The following is a 23,207-nucleotide window of genomic DNA, read 5'->3' on the forward strand; positions in this document are numbered from 1 at the left end:
TTCCACTGCTGGGGGGTTGGGCACTGGCTTCCACTGGGAGGGGCACTGGCTTCCCACTACTGGGGGATGACACTGGCTTACACTGCTGGCAGGGGGAGGGCAGGGAGGGGGCGCATGACACTGGTTCCCACTGCTGGGGGGCAAGGCACTGGCTTCCACTGGGAGGGGCACTGGCTTCCCACTGCTGGGGGATGACACTGGCTTACACTGCTGGCAGGGGGAGGGTGGGGGGGCGCATGACACTGGTTCCCACTGGTGGGGGGCGGGGCACTGGCTTCCACTGTTGGGGGGCAGGACACTGGCTTCCTACTGCTGGTGGGGGGGTTGACACTGGCTTCCACTGCTGGCGGGGTGTGTGAGTGTGTGTGTGTGTGTGTGTGTGTGTGTGTGTGTGTGAGACACTGGTTCCCACTGCTGGGGGGGGGCGGGCACTGGCTTCCACTGTTGGGAGGCGGGGCACTGGCTTCCTACTGCTGGGTGGGGGGTGACACTGGCTCCCACTGCTAGGGACACTAACTGTTGCAGCCTCCATCCAGCCTGACTTCTCTGGGCAGCTGACACTGTGTTCCTCTCACTGTGTCTCATGTTTCAGCTCCAGCCTTTCTGGGGTGTCCTTGCTGGTGACTGACTGTCCCTTTCCTCTTTTTGTCTCTATTTGTTGGTTTTCCCCACATCCTATCCTTAATGCCGTTGCCAGGCAACAGTTTTCATAGGGTATCTGCTGCCATATTCCTGACTCTGGTTATCTGTATCGTTATAAACTCCTTATCCCCCTGTCTCTGGTCCTCGTTGCTGCCTTAGGTACAGAGTGGTTTTGTCTTTTCGTCTGTCTTAGTCTGATCTATCTGCAATAACAAAGCCCTGTGGATTGGGTGGCTTATCTGACACCGTGAGTTTTCCTAGTTCGGGAGGCCAGAAGGTCAAGGTCAGAGGGAGTATAAGGGGTGGGGTTCTTCCTGGTTTACAGACAGCTGTCTTTGTGCTCTGTGCTCATACAGCAAGGAGAACAGCCTGGTGTCTCATTCCCTTCATGTAAGGGCCCTAACCCTGGCATAGAGCCTGCGCTCACGACTCACCTCAACCCCAGCATCTCCCAGAGGTCTCACCTCCTCACACTGTCCCTGGAGGTTTGAGCACTTTACAGATGCACTAGACACATCTTGGCCCATAGTGTGGCACAACCTGGCTTCCTGCTACAATCCTGTCCACCTCCTCTCTTTCCAGTAACCCAAGCCAGAAAATGACATCATTGCTCACAGTGGCAGTGCCAGGTGTCTCCAGGTCCCCTGTCCCTGCAGCCACTGCCCATCAGTCACACATCCTTTCATTACTCACAGACTCTGCAATGTCCCTTCATTTCCCAGCTTGTCTCACCAAGCCCAACAATGCTTCTAGAATAACCAACCGCTGCTCTCTGTGTTTCTGTCTCATACACTTGGACACAGTACACTCTGTTTCTCCCCTCTCTGGCAGGCTTGGCCCTTCTTCCTGGTGTCTTCTCTAATACACTCATCTACCCACAGTACCTGCCAGACCAAATGCATTTCAATGTTCTTGCTCTTGCCTCTACTTGGGGCACTCTCTTCCCATCTCACCACCACCACCACCACCACCACCACCACCACCACCACCACCACCACCACCACCACGGCCCCAGGACTCATGCTCAGCTATCAGGACTCAACCCTGGGTCACCTTGGTGCTGCTAACTTGTGCCCAAACATTGTGAGCTTTCTATGTGCCTTGTTTATTACTATAATGCAGTTATGAGCTTATGTGTCCAGGCTGTGAACTCCTTGGGGGCGGGAATCACCTCACTCAATGACAGCAGATGCAGGGAGACCTAGCAGGAGGGCTGGTGGAGAAGGGCCATAGAGTCGGAGCAGTAACCTCTTTCCCACTCCGTGTCTCCAGGACACTGCTGTAGTAAGTACCCTCAGCTGCCTGCCCGTGGTACTTCCTGCACACACATTCAAGCCCCGGAGGGAGTCACAAGTGTTCATATTTCCTCCTCAAAGCCCTGCCAAGATCCCTCCTGCCCACAAGAATGCCTTCCTGAGTAAAGCCCATCCCTCCTCAGCTTGAGCTCCCATTTATTCTCCCTTTCAGCCCCTCTGCACCACTCTTGTTCTCTGTGTGTGCTCTGTCTTCTAACTGTTGGGTGTGGTACAGCCCTGTGCAACACCTGCATGATCTGCTGTCAGCCCTGGTCACTGTTCTCAGTGAATCAGCGGCTTTGGTTTGTGTCTCTTCTCTTCTCTTCTCTTCTCTTCTCTTCTCTTCTCTTCTCTTCTCTTCTCTTCTCTTCTCTTCTCCCCTCCCCCTCCCCTCCCCCTTCCCCTTTCCTCCTTCCCCTTCTCTCTCTCTCTCTCTCTCCTTATCTCCCCTGCCCCTCTCCCTTGTCATTCCCTCTCCGCCCTGCACCTCCTTTTCCAAGACAGGGTTTCTCTGTGTAGCCTTGGCTATCCTGGAACCCACTCTATAGATCAGACTGGCCTTGAACTCAGAGATCTATCTGCCTCAGCCTCTTGAGTGCTGGGACTAAAGGAAGGCGTGCACCCCCACTGGCCAGCTCCATTCTTTCTTGCTCAGCCCACATTTGGTTAATGCTTCTCCACATGATGTATTCATAGCTGGCCTTAAAGTTGGGTCACTTCTCTGCCTGCCTCCCTTTCTCTGAGCTAGATCCTCTTTGGAAAGACAGGCCAGCCCCGGAGTCGTGTGTCATCGGACAGGTTTCAAATGTGGTTTCCATTAATCCAAAACAGTCTGGAAAGCAAGCAGTTTAATGTCTAAGCCTCTGGCTCCTCATCTCTGAAGTGGAGGTAGGACCCTCCCCATGAATTGCCAAGAGGGTTAATTGAAATGATCTGCATAAAGCACACAGCAAGGTGCCTAGCAGGAAGGGAAGGTTGGGCTCTGTGATTGATATTTTCAATACTATTGTTTCATCAATGAATCTGACCCTAAATATCTGTCAGGCTAGTGTACTCCAGGCTTTGTGCTGGCCCTGAAACCTACCCCTTTCTTGTTAGTTAGTTAGTTAGTTAGTTAGTTAGTTAGTTAGTTGGGCTGGGGTGCTGGGAAGGTACGTGCATCTGTCTCAACCGCAGCTCTGTCTTCAGAGGGCATAGCCAGTGTTCTGCATCCTGGTTAGACATGGACTATGCTGGCACTTTACCCTTACCCACAATGCCTGGGGTTACTAGGGACAGCAGCCCCTTCATGGCCACTTCTGTAGGCATGGCAGCAGCCCCTTTCCATCGGTTCACTTCAGGGGTCAGGATTTGCTTTTTTTGGTTTAAGAGGGTCTGAGAGAGATGTTGCTTATCTTCAAGCGCTTTCCCCTGTTGTGAGAAATCCCTGCCTCCGTGTGAGAACAAGATGTTCGGCCACATCTGTCAGCCTCAGGGGCACAGCTGAGGCTATGGCTGCCTGGAATTCGTGACTAAGGACTTCCCAAGTCTCTCTGTCTGACCAGAGGTGGCAAGAAATGTGACCGTTGAAGTTAAGGGTGAAGTCCTTCCTGGTCCCTTGCCTATAGAGTGTCTTCCTGGATGTTTCCTGTGACTAGCTGGTAACTGCTCCCCTGCGTCAGAGAAGAGACAGTATTGTAGCCCTGTGTCCGTTGGCTGGACCAGCAAACCAAATAGGTGATTCTCACTGTATGCCTTCCTCCCTCATTCCAGTTCATCAAAGGAAGAAGACACAGACAAGTACTCTTTCTATTGGAGGAGCTTTTAGGAAATGCCCTACAGTAAGGGTCAATCAGCTGCATCAGAGTCACCTGGAGAGCTTGTCCCCAAAATGCATTTGGAACAGCGGAGGTTCCTGGAACTCTCCCTCATAAGTTCCAATTCCATGAGTCTGGCTGAGGCCAGGAATCTGAGAGACTGTGGTAGGCAGCTGTGGCGTAGCAAACCTGGTACACTGGCTGTCTTACTTCCCCAGTGGGGGCAGGTGCTTAGGAGCCCCAGAGAGATTGGACAGGTTTCTGACAGAGGCCCAGAGCCCTAAGGATGCTGCAGAGCTCCCGCCTTGATCTCAGCAGCCAGGGCCAGAGCTGTTTCTGCACTGAATGAAATCAGGACATCTGAATGGGAGGCCTGGGGAGCTGTGTGGAAACCAGGGCAGAGAGGAAGGCTTTGAATGCGCATATCCTGTCCATCCATGACAGGGATGGGGCAGGGAGGGTGATCAGGCATGAAATTTGTGTGCAAAAACAATGGATTATCAGTTGTAGTTGGCTGGATACTAATTCAAATAAATGGACCTGATGCAGGAACAGAAAGGGGACAAGGTCTAAGGTCCTCAGTATAGGCAACTCCCAAGCAAGACCCTTAGTCCCCAGTAGTTTACACTACAAAGCCACTAGATGAGTAGGCACACAAGCTAGCCTGATAGTTGTGTTTATGAGGGCAAAGAAAACAGTGCTTAAGTCGTGAAAAGCAAAGTGAGTAAGCTCTTCACAGCCCTGAAGTGGGAACCGTGCACCAGGGCCAGGCTACCAGAAAGGGTCCCCATGTAGGCTGAATTTAGAGCCAAGACATGAGGTCCCTTTGGTATCTGAACCTGGATTCTTATTGGTGCTATTACAAGAAGGTGAGGTCTTTTCTCCTTTTTCTTTTAACTGAGTGTGTGTGTGTGTGTGTGTGTGTGTGTGTGTGTTCAGCGAGGGGCAGTTTCATAGCACTACGAGAAACGAGAAAGCTCCCCAGGCATGCAGACCTTAAGTAAATAAAAGCACAAAAATAGATTTTTCAAGCCATGTCCTTTCAGAACATAGTAGGATTTACTGAAAAATTGGATTGAATTCTCTTTGCTCACCTGACTGCTGAGTGGAGAAATTCAGAAGAGAGATCCGAGTTGTCTCCAGCGGATCTGCTGAGACAGGGCCCATGGCAGGCCTGGTGGTTCTAATGGGTGACCTTCTAAACGCCATCTGCCGTGTGGGAGCTGGGGTTATGTGAGCTACGGGTCTCAAGTTTAGCTGGCCAGACCTGAACCCAGAGTAAAACTCCATGTGGTAACTCTGCCCACTGGTTCTAGGTTGCATCTGAGGTCTGAGGCCATTATGCAGCCCTCAGAACAGTGTTGTTTGTCCAGTGGTGGTGAAGGATTGGCCTGAAGCATCCACACTTTGGATCCTGGAATTATTTGCCAGATGGCCAGCCAAGCACCGAGCACTGGGATTAGTGTTTGACCATAGAGCACAAAGGGGGTTTTCTCTTGAGCCAAGAGGTGAGTATACACATGGCAGGACATTGCTAGCATCCTATTTTAGGTAGATTTTTCAGAAACTAGGTTTTTACTAGCCCCAAACCACCCAAGGTCCTAACTATAATACACTGGACCCTATTTCAGCACAGAACATCTCTATGGGGAACAACCAGAGGTGTGCTAGTCTACTGGCTTCCTGAAAAGGTTAGCAGCCCTCATTTGTTGCACACCATTGAACTCCATGAATCTCTAAGAGGTAACTGAGAGAGGCAGGGTGAACCATGTCCTAGGAGTTCCCACAGAGACGCCCCTGCATGTCTAGAGCTGTGCCCCCCGAGGTAATAGCATCGTAACAGTCAGATGTTCCATGTTACCAGACTGTCCGGGACAACCAGTGGGTATCCATTGTCTCCTCCTTAGTAACTGTCGTGATAAGATAAAAATTGGATAGCTTTAGGTGCTATTACATCTCTTGACGAGTTTGCTAAAGATCCATCCAGTGGGACTAGAGAGATGGCTGATGGTTAAGAGTACTCGCTGCTTCCCCAAAGGGCCAGAGTTTCGTCTCCAACAACACAGGCACAAACACATGTGCTCGTGCATGCGCACCACACCCCCACCATAAATAAATAAATAATAAATAAATTGTAAAATGAATTAAACAAATGAAAATAAAAGGTGCAACCCATTGGACTCAATCTCGCAGGGGTTCTGATGCCACAGAGTCCAGACGTCTGTCAGTGGCAAGCAAACAGCAGGTTTGAAGTTCAACGGGAAGAAACCTTACTTATTCCACTGTGTACTTCCCGAATGGCTTAGATGACTTGAAGCTCAAGGTCTAGTGACCTTTTAACACCGTGAGTTTACTCTCATCACTCCCTGGCATGCTGCAGAATAACAGGGCTGTTATTCTTAAAGCCACACCCTGTTAAACCCGGTTCTAACATGAACAGAGAGCGTTCCGTGCCCCAGACACCAGACATGCGCTCCCCCATCTCACTCTAACAGCATCTGTTATTATGAGCCCCATTTTACAGATGACAAAACGGAGGCCCGGAGCCATCTTCCAAAGAGGCGGTGCCAGGAGTCAAAGCCAGGCAAGTCTGACTCCATAGTCGGTATTGTGAGCACAGTGCTGAGGCTGCCTCTGTGAAGCAGTGCTCCCTCTGAGGGTCTTTGGCTTACAGCCTGGCTAATTCAGGCTGAAGTTTAGTTTAGTTTTGTGGGAATTTTATTGAGTTGGAGATGCCAACACTGGCCTAAGGCATCTCATTGAATCCAAGCAGCAACCTTGTGGGGAAGGCATGATTACTGTCTTGCAGAGGAGGAAAGGCAGACCCAATGAGGTTTGTCCTGTGGCTTGATAGGTATTGTGCAGCCCAGCTAGGGACAGAGAGGCATTTGTTGGGCCTTCTTCTACCCCAGCTACCTAGCTGCATCTCTTTCGTGGTCCCTTAGGCTAATGTAAGAGAGCTTTGATTCCTTGGTACTTGTTTAAACATTTGGGCTTGTTTTCTGGCAGTCTTCATTTTTGACTGTTAAACAGCTGAGTCTGTAAATAAAGCATAAGCGTACACGTGGGAAAGACAGATGTATCCAGAAGCGCCCTGAGACCTCAGCCACATAGAGTTGGCTGAAGGCAACAAGAAGATGCAAAAGGCCCAGCACTGTGGAGAAAGGGTGAGTTATGTCTGTAGCAACAGTGGATTCCTGGATGAGGCTGCACTAAAGCCCTTTCAGGGCTTGTACAGTTGCAGAGGCTCTGAGGGGTGTGAGCAGAGCAGCCAGGGAGAGCTTGGTAGCTGAACCTGGGCCCCTGGGCTTAGGGCTAGATCCCAGGGGTTCACCCTCCCTGTTCACGGGATCCCTTCTGACCTCAGGCCATACCTAGTCTGATGTTTGATTTGCAATCAAAGACATGATTTTCTCCCCCCAGCTGATCGATCTTTTCCATTACTTTAAGACAGCTTTCATTGGCCTCTCTCTCTAACTCTCTCTCCCCCCAGGCCTCTGTGCCTACAGCAGTTCTGAAGGTGGCTGCTTGCTATGAGCACTGTTAGAGTGGAGTGTCAGGTGAGTGACAGGCTGGAGCAGCCCAAGTTTGATGAGACACTTGGCTGTTTGTTTTTGTTCTCCTATAAGCAGAGAGATGTTTCTGCCCTTTATCAATCCCAGTACAGTGGCTGGTCCAACTGGAAAGGCTATAACAAGAGAGCTCATCTTGTTAGTACCTAGTCTTGCCTTAAGATGTTGGGATACCCCACATCCAACTGTCCCAAGAGACTAAGTGCTTTGCGCACTAATTCAGAGCTATTGAATAGATCCTTGCCACTGGCCACTGGCTCTGCTGAGTGGACAGACTTCTCTTGATGGAGCCAAATGGCACATTTACCCCCTGAGTCCTGGCAGCACCATTGTGATCTTGAAGGGTGCTTGGAGTCTTCTACAGCCTGGACTAATGGCTGTCTGGGGAAGGGGGGGAGGGTTGAGCCATTGCCTTGCCAGTTTGGAGATAAACCACAGCCACAACCTACTTCTGTTCTCTGCTTGGGGACACTCACAAGTACCATCACATCAAGAGTCTTTTGCCAAGGACCTTCCACATAGGGGTCAGCTCTCCAGTGCTATGAACTTATCAGGAATATCTGGGACCACCCATTGTTCCTGGATTCCACTTCACAGAGTCTTGTAGAGTATCCCTTCATTGTGTTTCCATTTGCAAAAGGAGCTCTGAGGTAGACTTCCATCATGGAGCCAGGGAAAGAATATCTGAAGTGATGGAGAGGATTTTCTGGCTCACGCTTTCTTGACTGTGTGAGCTACTAGTCACGGTCACATGTTTTTTGGATGGCTTTATTAGTGATAACGTAATAGATGAGCCTACCATCACACAATGTTACTAGAGAAGGACTTGTCATGTCAACGCTCCTGCGTTCATGAGCTACCCACAGGCTTCTTCGTGGACTCTACTTACACAAACTTCTGATTTCTGACATTCAGGAAATCTTTTACATTATCATGTAGGGACAAGAGTTGTGTGTGTATCTAGTGGATAGATATTGTCTAGCTCCTCTGGAGGCCTTTGGGCACATTTATCAGTGATGGTAGTAGAACCAGAGAGAATGGCTTCCTTCCAAGACCTTGTCTTAGCAGGACTGTGGAAGTCCTCAAAATGGCGTGGGCTTGCCTTTAACAGGCAGCTGGCCATCTGTCCCTGACTGTTCTGTCTTGTATACATTGTGTACCTCTCAGCACATAAGGACATGACACAAGATGGCCGACCTCATGCAGCCATTTTTTTTTTTTTAAACAAAAAGATCATTTTTTGCTTAAAGATGTCAGAGGAAGTCTAGATTCTGTTGCTTTGCATGGAAGTCCTCCCAGAATCCCACCTGACACTGAATGCATGCTAGAGATCTGTGACATGGAAGACAAGTGACATTGTGCCTCAGCCCAGTCAAGGTTCTCCGGAGCTGTATTTTAGCCCTGAGGACCAGCTGAATTCACTTGTTATTGGCTGTCTCATTTAGTTTAGTTTTTAAATTTTAATTGAGTGATTGATATTAAAACTTTGTCTTACTTTTTTCTTTCCCCCCAAAGTGTAGCAATAAAACAGGTGGAGACCAAGTTAAATGCAGCTCAGAATCACAGTGTTTAAATCATCTGATGCTTCCCGTGGCGCAGACAGAGATGGCGGGGTGATTAAGCAGATAGAGAGCTGCTCTAACTCCTCTCACGAGTGAGCCACTCTGATTTTATGTCCATTGCTCTTCCTAGAGATTTTCTGTGCTGCAATGGGCATGTCCCCGTCCCCTGCCTCACCCACCTTTTCTTGGCACTCTTCCTTTTGGACCATCTAACATAACTAAAGAGCCAAAAAGGAACTTAGAGAGCCAGTTAGTCCATCTCCCAGTCCCAGTTAGGAGAGAGAGACGTGTCCTTTATGAGCAGGCATGAAAGCAGATGTCACCATTGATTTCCCCATGAACCACTTAAGGGGTTCTAATAGCACAGTCGTGTTTGGCCTGAGAATCCTTTTTGGCCATGTCTTAGTGCCTTTTCTGTTGTTATAATGGAATTATCACAGACTGACTGATTTATAGAGTCATTTATTTCTTATGGGTCTAGAGGCTTGGAAGCCCCAGGTCAGGGGCCCCAAGATCTTGAGGGCCTTCCTGCTGGACTGGACCACAGTGTAAGGAGGGAAGGCAACAAGGCACTTTGGGAATGGAGTGGGCAAGGGAGGGAGGGAGGGAGGAGGAGGAAGAAGAGGAGAAAGGAGGAGTAGGAGGTGGAGGAGGAGGGGGAGGAGGAGGAGGAGGGGGAGGAGGAGGAAGAGTCGGAACGTGTCCCTTTGTCAGGAACGGATTCCCGCAATAACTATCACACCGCTGTGCTAGCACTGTTTGTTCTCCAACCTGGTAACCCACTCACCTCTAAGGGATCTACAATGTTGTACTAGGATTGTGTTTCAAGCATTTTGAGCATTTTGGGGGTGGTACATTGAAATCACAGCAGATCATAACCTGTTTTGTAAGGAAAAACATGGGAACCATTATTTCCTGGTTCCCAAACCTACTGCCCTGTTCGTTGAAATATGGTTCATCTGTCAACTTCACAAAGGTCTCTTCAGGGTGCAGATGAAGGATAGGAACAGGGAAGACATCACAGTCTGTGTCAGAAGACCCAACCAGAACTCGGGAAGCACACCATGTGGAGGTGGTAGAAATCACCCCAGAATTTGCTGGAAACTGGCCTCATACAAACAAGCTCTTATAGTTTTCTGCACATTAGGGATTGGAGTAAGGAACACACAGACACACACACACACATATTCACTTAAGGCCTATAGAACAAGAGTTGAGAAAAAAAATCTCTCCCAGCTGTCATCCTGAAAGACAATATAAGCGTGAACATGTAAATGGAGCAGAAAGAAGAAAGGGGGTGGGGCCCGGTGATGAGAAAGTATTATAGAACTCTCTACTCAATTCTTAAAGTACCCTCAGCAAGAAAGCCAGACCAAAGGGGCTAAGCGCTCTCACCCCATAAGCTGTTGCTTCTTTCTCCTCTGATTAAGTTACACTGAACTGTGCAGCAGCTTCCATCAACAGGCAGGCCCTGGGCTGAACATGCTGTGCCTACCTGTCCTTGGCCTTCACACAGGTCATGGACTCTGAGACCAACTTGACAAGGGAGGTGGGGGTGGGGGAATAGGGCTGTCTGTCTACACAGCTAACCTCTAAGCTCAAGTAGTCCTGTTGTAACAGAAACCTTGGCCAGCGCACCCCAGAAACCTGCCGTAGTGTTTTTGTGTGCCTCCTCTGTCCTGAAGGCTTAGTGCAGAGACTGTCAGGCCCGGAGCTACCAGTGTACTAGGCTGAAGGATAAGGGTTTGAGTGGATGGGAGAAGCCTGATGGCTCTGTGAGTCCTTGCAGGAGCCAGGGCTGGTTTTGCATCCAGAACATTTCTATTGTCAGATTTGTGAGGTATAGGCAAGGGGGAGTCCTTTACAGAATGAATCTCCTAGCTGCCAAGGTCTTTGCTGCCCAGCTGGCCAGTCATATTCTCTGCCAGGCTGGGCTCAGACTAACTCTGTGTACCCTGAACTGAACCTGACTATGTGCTGGCCCAGGTTAGAGCTAAGACAGAAAAGACTGGAAAAGTCTAGATAGTCCATGGCTCGGATCACACGTGGTCTTGAAGTAAAGAGCAGTCTGAATCAGGATATAAAAAAGTGGAACACCCAAGCCCACTCCTAGTGCCAGATCCAAGGGGGCCCCTGCCAAGGCTGAGAGCAGGAAGCCACAGTGACTGTCTGTCCTCTAAGGGCCCAGCTATTTGCACACTTTTCATGGTGAGATGGGCACAAACCATTTCTCCATGAATGTGGCCCACCTGCAACTTCCTTAGCTTCACAAAGTACTCGTCTTCCAAGGCATGTGCAGAATGAATGAATTGATAAAATTATTGACCTTGTAATGTAGATAACAACATGGTTATTAGGGCAATTTATTATCATTTGCTACATCCCCTTCGAGAGAGAAGATGAAGGAGGATGAGAGATAAATCATCTTCTTGGGAACCCCAACCTGGTTGATGGATTAGCATTGATTAAGCAGCTACTGTGTGCCTGGCTGTCTGGCCACTGAAGATCTCAAGAGCAGTGCACCACGGATCCTGGCTTCCAGAAGACCTCACCGTGGTGGGAGTCAGAGCAATGAGGCAGGAAGTCCTGTTCTCACTGCTGAGTGAGGCTATGCCGGAGTGAAGGGAAGACATTTCCCCAGGGAAGGGGTCAGGTGAGCTCTAAGAGAAAAGAGGACCAGAGAAATCTCCATTCTGTGCCTGCTGTTTCACAAATACGCCATTCTATTCCAGAGGCAGCAACACAGCTCTGAAGGCATTATCATGCCAAATGGTAGAGCCAGCCGTTGAACTTGGGGTGCCAACTTCAGGGTAGAGCCACCAGACACTGTGTTTTTAAAGTCTGAGGAAGACTTCGGGGGGTTCGTGTAGCTCCTTGGTCTCCATAGTTAAGTGGCTGTCTCTAAGTACCTGTTTGTATCCTTGCTGCCCAGAGTAAGAGGTAAACTTTTTATGTTTGGCCCACACCTACCTTCTGAAGAAGCTTAATGTGTTGAAATTAACATTTATTTTCATAACAATATTTTTAGAGTAAAATTTAAAAGGGAAGCAGGTTTAAATGTTGTAAAATTGTTTTCAATGTGCTATAGTATATGTGTGTATGTGTGTGTGTGTGTGTAGCATGTGCCACCTCGACATTTTGTAATTCCTCTTATGCCTAGAAAACTTTCACAACCCGGAAAGACTTTTGGGGAAACTGAAGGCCATTTCCTAGGGACTTAATATTTCTTCCATGGAGCACAACTTCCAGGTTGTCTGTTTTGTTGTCTTCTTTTTCCCCACTGTGAGATTTTTCTCTCCTGAGCACAGGTAGCATCGATTGCCAGGAAGCTGTTTGGCTGTCTTCAAAGCTTTCTATTCCTGGTGGCTTCCCCGTCGATCCTGAACTTCGCATGGGATCCCCACGGCAGAGGAGGAATCCTGCCCTTCCTCCATTCTTGCTGAGTTTCATCTTTCCAGCCTTCTCCAGTTGTTGTTGCTTCTTAATGCCAGAGCTTTGGAAGGTGTCCAGGGGCAAATTCAAAAGTGTGCAGCATCTATTCTGATCTCATACCCACAAAAGCAGCCCTCTTCCCATCTCAGCAACAAGTGCTGTACAGATAGATCGTGAACGAGATGCCTCCTGCCCCTTTGCTGAACGCAGCCATTTGGAACAAGAGAATATTGGCTGTAAACTGGTTTACACACACATACAACTTTACTTAGCAAAAGAATTGTCCTTAGAAAGCTATTTATCTTGAACAAAACACTAACCTCATTCTGCCCATTTCTTTCTTAGTATCGACTTTGAAAGCAGTTTATCGGTTGCTCAGGGAAACAGAGTCATCCTTTCAGCTTCATAGAAAACATTTTATTACCCCAAACTTTGCATCTATTGAGATCTGGCCCTACCCCTCCCCCTGCTATCTGTGATGGAGGAAGTTCAGGTGAGAGCCTGAGAGTCGGCCAGGAAGTGATGAAAGTGCCCATCTGGCCCAAGAAATTCTTGGGATAATAATTAAGGCCATAACCATAATTAAGGCCATAACAGAATGAACACAGTGTTCATTCTGACCCCTAGGCCCCACTCACCCCAACACTGCCACAAAAGCAATAGAATTTCATGTCAGTCTTAGGAAAAACCATATTCAAAGAGTAGAGCCTTCCACATTGATATCCCCATCTGTAAAATGGGACCTTGCTCTGTTATTAAAGACGCAGCATTTTGCTAAAGGCAAAAAGAAAAAACAAAAAACAAACCACTGCTTTTGGAGTCATTGGCCTGTAATCTCACCCTGCCTTAGGAACTCTAGCAAATTGCTTTTACCTTTATTCATTTGCTTAGAAAGTAAAGTGTTGACCTCACAGGTACTTGATGAAGAGTAATGGATAATGTTTACATATCACAGACTCCAAAGGGTGTATCTTAGCGTGTACGTGGAGGCTACCATTAGGTGTGGAACATAGAACATTTTACCTTTCTTACTTTTGCCCATCCATGTTCGGGATTGAGGGGGTAAATGTTTAACAACAAGCCCTCCAAAAGCAAAGGTCTGGATCATACTGTTTACCTATTTTCAAGGTGTAAACGTTCCCTTGGGGCTGATTTCAAACTACCTCAGTAACAACTTCGAACATGGAGCTAGGCAGACATGCATGTTCTTAAACACTAGTACAAGCCCACATCAGCACAACACTGTTTTGTTTTGGTTTGGTTTTCACTCAGTGTTTTGCTTAGGGGATAAATTGAGAGAGAGAATACTGAGTAGCTAGCATTATGCCCTGCACACAGCACACTACTTTTCTATCCTGTCTTCTCTCCTTCATCCTTGACCCTTATTACTTTAATCAAACAGCACATTTACTTTAACACCAGCTAGTTATGTGAAGTAAGTGTGTGTGTGTGTCTTTTAGAATCCAAGTACCTTATTCTGTGTCTGCTAGAAGGTCTCCTGCATCTCAGAACCTGTGCAGCCTGCAGACAAGCCCTGAAGTTGACTTTACTGAGGCATAAGCAGGTAGACAAGCAGGTCCTTCCCCTCTTCACAGGAAACATGCTCAAAGCTGAGCAGTGCGAAACTGAAAGAGTTGCAGAGGGAATGCAAGAACATTCCTATTGCAGAAGAGCCAGGGGCGGGGCACACACTAAACTGCATAATCATTACCTTTGACAGTGACCCAGCAGGTAGGTGTGTGTGTGTGTGTGTGTGTGTGTGTGTGTGTGTGTGTGTGTGTAGCAGTGAGGAGATGGACGTGGTCTGTGTAGATCTCTGAGAATACTAAAGAATTGGGCATTGAGTGTTGATCATGAGGCGTGACACCAGACTCTCAGGGACACACTCCTCACACCTTGCATGGTCTAGTTGAAGCGTCCCAGCAGCTGTTACAGCTGCTAGCTCACGGGGCATTTGAGACATTTTTGGTAATGCTTAGTCCAGATAGGCTTTAGATTTTTTTTGTATGTTTTGATTAATAAAATCCTCTTATTCCTCTATAACTTAGTCTGTTAAGATTTAACAAGCATGCACCAGGTAGGAAATGTCATTGAAAAAGATGCAATATGCTAGTAAAGATCACCAGTAACTTGTTTTTGGTTTTTAAGACCAGATTTCTGTGTGTAGCCCTGGCTGTCCCAGAGATCACTCTGTAGGCTGGCCTTGAACTCAAAGGTCCAGCTGCCCCTTCCTCCTGCGGGCTGAGATTTAAGATGTGCATCACCACTGCCCAGCTGCCAGTAATTTTTAAAAATCTTTTTGTAGAGATGCAGAGATTGCTCAGGGAGTAAGATGCTTGGCACAAATGTGCTAGACTCTAAGTTCCATTTCAGGAACCCACAGAAGAAGCCGAACACTGTGGAGAGTGTAATTCAACACTGGGAAGATGGACTTGCTGGGTACTCAGCTTAACCTACATGGCAAACTCCAGAGAGACCCGTCTCAAAAAAAAAAGAATGGAACCTGAGAAATGACATCGAAGTTAGGTTGAGCACTGATCGCCACATAACTGCAGACATATGTATAGTAACTACAGAGACGCACACACATACATAGCTTCTTTCACCTTTCTGTGTTTTGCAAATATATCTTCAAAAGACATGGGTCATGATAGCTAGTGGTTGCACACACCTTTAATCCCAGCACTTGGGAAGCAAAGGTAGGCAAATCTCTGTGAGTTCAAGGCCAGCCTGGTTACAGAGCAAGTTATAGGACAGCCAGGGCTACACAGAGAAGCCCTGTCTTAAAAAAAACACCACTACCAAAACAAAACGAAAACCCTATGGGTGAAACACACACACACACACACACACACACACACACACACACTAAAAATAAGCAACCTAAAAAGCCAGAAGGGTGTTGGCAGTTAGCACTCAGAAGGTGATGTGCCCATATGGGGAACCTGTAGCTCAGACTGAGGCCTGCATCTTGGGTGGGCCCATCACAGGCCTCTCCTCCTCTGGGTCTTCCTCTTGAGCTCTGACTAACAATGCTCCTCTGAGGAGCCTGGCAGCGGTATGATCTCTTATAAGTGGAGGTGCAGAGACCATTCCCCATGGGGGTTAGTAACAGACCACAACTCCCCTGGAAGCACGCCCAAGGTAGAGATTCCCTTCAGCTGGAATCTCCAGTCCTCGCTGTAGGACTGAGTCTCCTGGCCTCCTCCACGGAAGGGAAGGGTTTTGTTCCTTAACCCAGGTAACAGTGCTGCCTCCATAGCTGTTGAAGCGACAACAGGCCTGCCTGGGAAAAAGGCATGCAGTGCACAGTGCTGAAAGGCAGTCTTTGGGCTGCTTGCTTTTTGGGTGGCTGGCTGCCTATAGTACGAGGAGCCCAGCTCATTCTTCTGGCCTGAGCTAGAATTTGGAGAAGCTCTCACATGTTTGGGGATGGGGTGGGGTGGGCAGTTCAGTAAAGACACAGGATGCGTCTGGTAAGTAGGCTGCTGGGTGGGAAGGGCACAGGAGAGGCATGTCCATGCTTACATTGCCAGGGCCCGAGTGACTTACCTGGGGTCAGTCAGTGAAGAGTTTGATGGTGGAGTCCTCCTGGGCCCTTCTATATCTGAGTCGTACACGAGATGTGACCGCAGGTTTTCTTGGGACTGGCCTTTATTTGCTTGACAGTTTTATGGAGATGTACTTTTGAATACCATACAAATACCCCATTTAAAGTGTGTAAATCCACGGCTTCGGTGTCTTGCAAGTGTTACCACTAGCAATCTTAGGAAATTTCCATTGTCCCCAATAAGCCCTCCACCCTATGGCCATCACCTCCCATAAGCCCAAGGCAAGCACTTCCTTGTCTATGTAGATTTGCCTACTCTGGACATTTCACCCAAATGGAAGCCTACAGAACATGACATCTTGCATCTGCTTCCTTTCCCTTTGGTGTTTTCAGGGTTGCCCATGTTGTAGCATGCAACATACCTCATTCCTGTTTGTAGGTGGACGATAGTCTGTCTTTTGTTTATCCATTCATCTGTTGACGAACACTTGGGTTTTTACTTACTGCCTATTAGGAAAAACATTGGTGTGTGCACTTTTGTACAGGTTGTGGGTAGACAAAGCCGTTCGTGTCTCAGGTGAATGCCCCATCACGGATTTGGTTTTCACAGCAGCGGTCTGATCGATTTACAACTCTGCTTCGAAACACTCAGGAGGTCCCTTTTGTCGTTAATATCAAGATGGACATCCTTACCTTGGCCTACACATCTATAGCTTCCTTAGCACGCCATACGTTGTCACCACCACACCAATGACGCCCCGTGTGGCGCTATCTGATTCATGCCTCACCTTTCGGCCACCATAAGCTGCAGGAGCAGCAACCTCGCTCTTCCCCCGGCTCCTAACACAGTACCTGGCGTAATCAGGTACCCATTGATTATTTACCAGATGAACAGTGGCAAACTCAAATCCTGGTGGTGGTGAAGAGGCTGCTCATTCAGAAGAGCCCTCTGCGCATGGTGTGCCTCTCACCTGAGGCTGTGGTGATTTTCTCTTTCACCCCAGCTCTGTTCTTGCTTCTGTGCTTACCTGGGGGCTAAACCCCTCAGTCCTGCAATAAAGGCAGAACTGTGGCTTTGTCTCTGTCATTCCTCTCCTTGGTGGCTCAGGAGCTCCACCCCTGCTGACCAGGTTGGTTAATTATCATAGTTGACTTCCAGGAGCGAAACAGAGATTCCTGAAGGCCTTTGCTTCAAAGCAATTTGGGTAGCAATGTGGTGACAAGCTGTGCTCCCTGTCTGTAAAGAGGATTGACTTCCTATGTGTGTCTTTTGAAAAATCTTTCCTTGGAAGAAATTCCAAGAGGAAACTGTATCTCCTCTGAGACTTAATTGCTTTGTCCCCCCCCTCCCCCCCACAGATATGCACCTATTTGGCCATTATCCAGCACATGATGACTTCTATCTGGTCGTGTGCAGTGCCTGCAATCAGGTCGTCAAGCCCCAGGTCTTCCAGTCGCACTGCGGTAAGTGGACTCCTGCACCTGGTGGATGCATGGGCTCCCAGCTGGGTGGCCTGGTGTCTGTTTCAGTCCAAGGCTGTGGGGACATGGGCCGGGGGCTGCTGCCTCTGCACACAGAGGACCTGGTAGGGGCTCAGTCCTCTTGCTCACAGGCTCCTTCCTGTCAGAGCAAACAGGAGAAAGCCTGTAGCATGCCTTGGTAGATGGGACTAACCAGAAACCATTGTGCACACTGGTGCCTCAGCAGGTAGCCAGGAGGGGAGAACAGTGGCTTGAGGAAGCTCCCCCTCCTCTTGCAGCCTGGCATTTTCTCCCCCTGAGCACACACAAGGGAGGGCTGGAGCCACAGGTGGCACAGTGTGCCTGGCATTGGATGCTGCTCCCAGGATGTAGGTGAAACATCCTATTCTGCTGTCCTTTCAACACACACACACACACACATACACACACACACACACACACACACACACACACACACACCTTTGGAAAGTGTGCTTAAGAGCTCATTTTTTTTCTTCCCTGAGTGTCAGCGGCAAACTGTGTACACCATTCAATACAGGTGGGAATGAGGACAGATAAAAGCCACGTGGCACTGCTAAACAGCTCTCTGACCTTAGACAAGAAGCCATTTAATCTCTCTAGGTGGCTGTTTCCGTATTTTTACCAGGAGTTAGACCAGATGGTTCCCACGGCTGTCACATGCTGTGAGTCCGAGAGTGTTTTCTAGTCTTATTTCACCATGACCCCTTGTGATAACGGGATCTGGATGCCCCTCTGCTGCTGTTTCCATAGCATAGTCAGCATTACACTTGAACAAAAGTAGCAGTTATAATGTTGAGTGTGCGTTTGTAAAAGACACGTGTTTCCCCTTTCTCGCACCGTATTCTGACTTCCCCTCCCCTTTTAGGTTCAACCATGCTGTGATAAGTAGTCGTGAAACAAAAGAAGTAAATGTGTTTGGGTAGTCAAAATAGATGAGCCTCGGTAATGTGTCTATGATATCTACATATAGATAAAAGCTGTGTGCCAACTGTAGGTGTGGTTTGCGCTTCTAATGAAGTAGGCAGCGAATCCAAACTTTGGCGGGCACAGTTTTGAGCTAGACCAAGGAAGAGAAGGACTTCTATGAAGCAGTCTGCAGAGGGTTCTGATGACAGGTGGATTCGGCTCTGTATTTGTCTCTTCCATGACAAATAAGGAGGTGACTTATGTGTGTACTTCCATGCTGGGATGTTCACTTCTGGCAGTGTGAGCACAAACAGACTAAGCATGCATCCAGCACAAGCCGACCTTGTTTAGTGTCCTGTAGCAAGTGGTCCTCTTCTGCCTCGAAGAGAAAAAAGGGCTCACCTTTCTGAAGAGAACTTGTCAGGCCCAGCAGTGATGCTACTATCTGAGGCGACAGGTAAACCGTCTAAAGTGTGGTAGTGTCAAGGAGGCCCCACTCAGCCTGTGGCTCTGTGGAGTGCTGTGGAGTATTGCTTTGGTGTGTTTGATTAATCATGAGGACTCCAGATTGTCCTGTGCTCATCTCCCAGTCATTCCTAGGACTGTAATGCTGCTCTGTGTGCTCTGATGCTGCTGGGAACAGAGGCAAGCCCCAGCCCTGGTAAGGCTGACACTCAATTGTAAACCATCAGAACTGTTACTGGGAAATTGAGCTTGAAGGCAGTCTTTGATGGAAGGATCCAGAAAGGAGCGAGGGCCTCACCATCATGCAGAATCTTCCTCAGGGACAGGGACACCAGCAGAGGAGGCTTGGTGTAGCTGATGTATAGCCTCCGAACCCTCTGGCTTTCAGTGCTGGGCTTGGAACTCAGCCTAGGAAGAAAGCCAGTGCCGTGGTGGCCACCTGTTATGAGCAGAGGCAGAAAATTAGTTTGGAGCTCTGGGTTTTCTGACGTCATCCCTCGAAGCCCGGGCTGCACTGAGCTTTAGCTCAACCAGCTGACCAAGAGCCTTAGGGACATAACCATAACTCAGCAAACCAAGGCAAAGAAGTGTCACTCGGTCTTCCAGCTGTGTGCTCCAGTAACACACAGCCCACGTTTCTCAGGGGCCAGAGAGAAAGCGAGGTGCAAGTCAGAACTACAGCCAGTCTCTGGGGGAGCAGATTTTAAATCGCACATAGCCACAGTATCTTAAGCAGGACACCCCCATCGGACGGTGTTTGTGAGGACCGTTTTCTTTCTTTTTTTTCTTTTCTTTTCTTTTTTTTCTTGGTTTTTCGAGACAGGGTTTCTCTGTATAGCCCTGGCTGTCCTGGAACTCACTTTGTAGACCAGACTGGCCTTGAACTCAGAAATCTGCCTGCCTCTGCCTCCCGAGTGCTGGGATTAAAGGCATGCGCCACCACCGCCTGGCTGAGGACCGTATTCTAGTGCTTGCCAGCTAGCTTCTTAATACTGTATTCTCACTTGGCAGGAAGAGAGCAAGGGCTCCCTGGAGCCTCCTTTATGAGGGTACAAATCCCAGCCTCGAGGTCTCTACATCTTATGATATAATTGCCTCTCAAAGGCCCCACCTTCCAATACCATGTCAGGATTTCAGTGTGGAACTTTCAGAGATGGGAGCAGTAAGCCTTCTGTTGTAATAGTGTTCCTGAGATGGAGTTGTAAGTCCGCTGTTGAGCGCTTCTCCAGCTTGCCTGAGAAGAGTTTGATCTCCAGAAGGAACAAGCCCAGCACAGCTTCTTCCTCCTTCTTCCGACTTTACCTTGTGTGAGGAGCCTTGCCGTTTTCAGTGAGTTAATAAGGGTGCCATTGTGCTAAGTGCTGGGCAGCGTGCCAAGCGCTTTGCATATCTTTGAAAACACAACCCTTTCAGCAGCCCTGTGGAGTGGGTGTGAATGTTACACCCATTTCGGAGTTGAGGAAGCCTGAGCTGAAGAGGTTGGGTGCTGTGTCCAAAGTCTCAAAGCAAGACAGAAGAGAGCCTGGTTTCGAGTGCAGGTGGCTTCTCAGAGTGAGGGAAGTGCCTACATAGCCCGTTGTCCCTCACAGTCTGTCTATGGGAAACCCCATGCAAACTATGACTGCATTATGGAAAGTGGCCATTGAGGGAGAAAACTTGGCGGGGCCTCAAGCCCCACCCACTAGGCCTTATCTAACTCCCCCAAGCCCGCTACCAGAGCTCTCTAGTATCACTTGAAATGTGTTCATGTAGTGGAAATAACAGGCTTTGTAGATAATGCGAAAATGATTCAGGATTTCCCTCGATGTCTGCATGATTTGGGGCAGTGACACTTGGAGTCCATTTCCTTCTCCTCCCTTCATGGTGTCTTTCTGCGTTGCCCACCATGAGTGGACGGTTGGGGAGAATTCCTTCATCCTGATGTCCATAAACCTTTGTTCACGTGCCACCTCCTAGCCTGCCGTTGTCTGTCAGTGCTAGGAATATCCTTTGCACTTCTGCATGCCCGGCACCCTCAGATGCTTTACAAAGGGGGAAAGCACTATCTTGGATACAAGCCGACAGTCATGATCTTGGTGTACAGGTCATTCAATCTAGTCTTTTATTATTATTATTATTTATTTATTTATTTATTTATTTATTATGTATTCAGTGTTCTCCCTGCATTTATGCCTGCAAGCCAAGAGAGGGCACTAGACTTCATTATAGATGGTTGTGAGCCACCATGTGGTTCCTGGGAATTGAACTCAGGACCTCTGGGAGAGTAGTCAGTGCTCTTAACCGCTGAGCCATCTCTCCAGCCCAGGTCATTGAATCTAAATTGAAAAATAAAAAGTGTGCTTGTGTCTTTTATATGTGTGTGTGTATGTGTGTGTGTTTTTGTTTCTGGGTATGCACATATGGCTGTGGTTGTGTGTCCTTGTCAGAAACTGGTAGATGAAAACTATTTCTTATTCAGTACTCACATCTGATTATATGCTTGTCATACCAGTTTCAGCATAAGGGCTGATACTCAAAGAACACCAGACACTAGGAGAGGATTGGAATTTTCAGTCCCACTGGACTAGGGCTAGAGATGGTACTAATCAGCAAAGCCCAGTGCATTGAATCGGTGCACAATGGCACCTCTACAACCCCCCTGGGGGACAGAACTGAGATAGTCTGAGAGGGTCCATGCAGTCACAGGCCAGGGGTACAGCCAGTTCTACAACACAGAAGCACCTGTGCTCAGCACCCCATGACTTCACCCTGCACATTTCTACATGCTAGTATGACGCTCTGCCACATCTTTTATGACACCATATGAAAAAATAAAATGGCATCAAAGGGAACTCATTGAGTTTTGGAGGTTAACTCCTGACTCATACTTGCTAGTGTGCAGCCTTGGGTTAATTACCATACCTTTCTTTTCGAGCCTGGTTCTCCCCACCTCTGAAGTAGGAATGCCAGCTTCTACTCTGCAGAACTACTGTGAGGATAGGAAAAAGAAATGTATACTTTGCTGGCATGGAGTAAGGAAATAAAGGTTAGCTTTTATTGTCAATAAAATGGGGCCCTTTTTTTATGAAGTTGAAAGTTTCTTATGAAAAATGGGAAAACCACTTTAGCCAAGTGCTTCCTGTCTTCGCTCCTGCTGTCTCCGGGGATGCCACTCTGAGGTCAGCCCGTGGCTCACGCCTGTGATTCACTGCAGTTTCCTAGCCTTGGAGACAGGAGTAGTCTGCCTGAGTGTGATTACATCTGCTGGGAGCCTCGAGGCTTGCACTTTGCAAATATTGGTTTACATTCTCATTAGGCCCTGGTGTCAGTTCTGTAGAAATGCCACGAAGCACCAGTATATCTCTGGGTCCCCTAACAAGAGCCATTGTGTCTCACAGGAGTACTGCAATACCCGTTTCCTAGGACTAGCCTCCATTTCTCTGCTGCTAGTACTGGGACCCAAGGGTGCCTCAGACGTAGATAATGGGGATGGCCACTGCTCCAGAGTGTCTTATGCATGGTTTGGGTTTGGTGTCATGCTTGAACCACCCACCCTCAGGGTCTGTCCAGTGTTTTCAGTCAGCGACTCAGAGGTCAGTGATTCCAAGGGGTTTAAATCTTCACAGGTGATGCACTGGGATACTAGGAAGAAGGAAACAGAAACAATTCACTTGGCCTTGGGATTGTAATTCCTCTCAGCAGCCTGCTCTGTCTGTCTAGGCTGTCCAGCCCCAACTGTGGCTTGGTGGGAGAGGGTACAGGTTGTGCGGAGCTTTTCTAATATCAGCGTTTCTAGATTTATATTCCAGCTTTGACTCTTATCAGCCGTGTGAGGCTGGCAGGTTGCTCTGCCCACTCTGCCTTTCTCTCTGTTGGTTCCCTTATTCCTCAGCTGGGTTTGTAGTTTATCTTACGTAGCACCCTTGATGACTGAAGGGGGCGTGTTTGCACATGGATAGTACAGAGATGAAACAAAGTTTGCTTTTTAAAAACTGTTTTTCTGCGGCTGGGGAGATACCTCAGTCTGTTAAGTGTTTGCTACTCAAGCATGAGGACCAGGGTTTGATCCCCAGAACCCACGTGAAAGAGCTGTATATAGGAATGTCAGCTGTAATCCCAGGGCTATGGAGACAGAGACAGATGGAGCTCTGCAGCCCTTTAGCCAGCCAGCCTAGCCTGTTCAAAGAACTTTATGTCAATTGAGAGACCCCGTGTAAAAAAAAAATAAGACAAAATAAGGTGGACAACTCTTGAGAAAAACACCCAAGGTTGACTTCTGGCCTTCACATGGTATGTGCACACACACAGTGTACACACATACACACACACACACACACACACACACACACACACACACACGATGATGATGATGATGATATAAACTGCCATTGAGTGAGAAGCCTCAGAGGTCTCTAATGAAGTTACTGCCCAACGAATTTTCACTTGTAACCATTGAAGAGGGAGAGGGAGGCCTTGGCGATGTCACTGTGGCAGGGCTGTGGTGG

General features: G+C 48.3%; 1 protein-coding gene across 8 annotated transcripts in view; it reads left to right on the forward strand.

Annotated features, from left to right (window-relative positions):
- Atxn7l1 (ataxin 7 like 1) overlaps positions 1-23,207 on the forward strand; it is a 218,800-nt gene that overhangs the window by 53,714 nt on the left and 141,879 nt on the right. For all 8 annotated transcript variants that reach the window (XM_021178821.2, XM_021178812.2, XM_029484852.1 and 5 more), the window contains exon 3: positions 17,209-17,313. In XM_021178821.2, the coding sequence (XP_021034480.1) occupies positions 17,209-17,313 (105 nt within the window). The remainder of the gene's footprint in view (positions 1-17,208; positions 17,314-23,207) is intronic.

The sequence above is a fragment of the Mus caroli genome, chromosome 12 (genome assembly GCF_900094665.2).
Source record: "Mus caroli chromosome 12, CAROLI_EIJ_v1.1, whole genome shotgun sequence".
Taxonomy (NCBI): domain Eukaryota; kingdom Metazoa; phylum Chordata; class Mammalia; order Rodentia; family Muridae; genus Mus; species Mus caroli.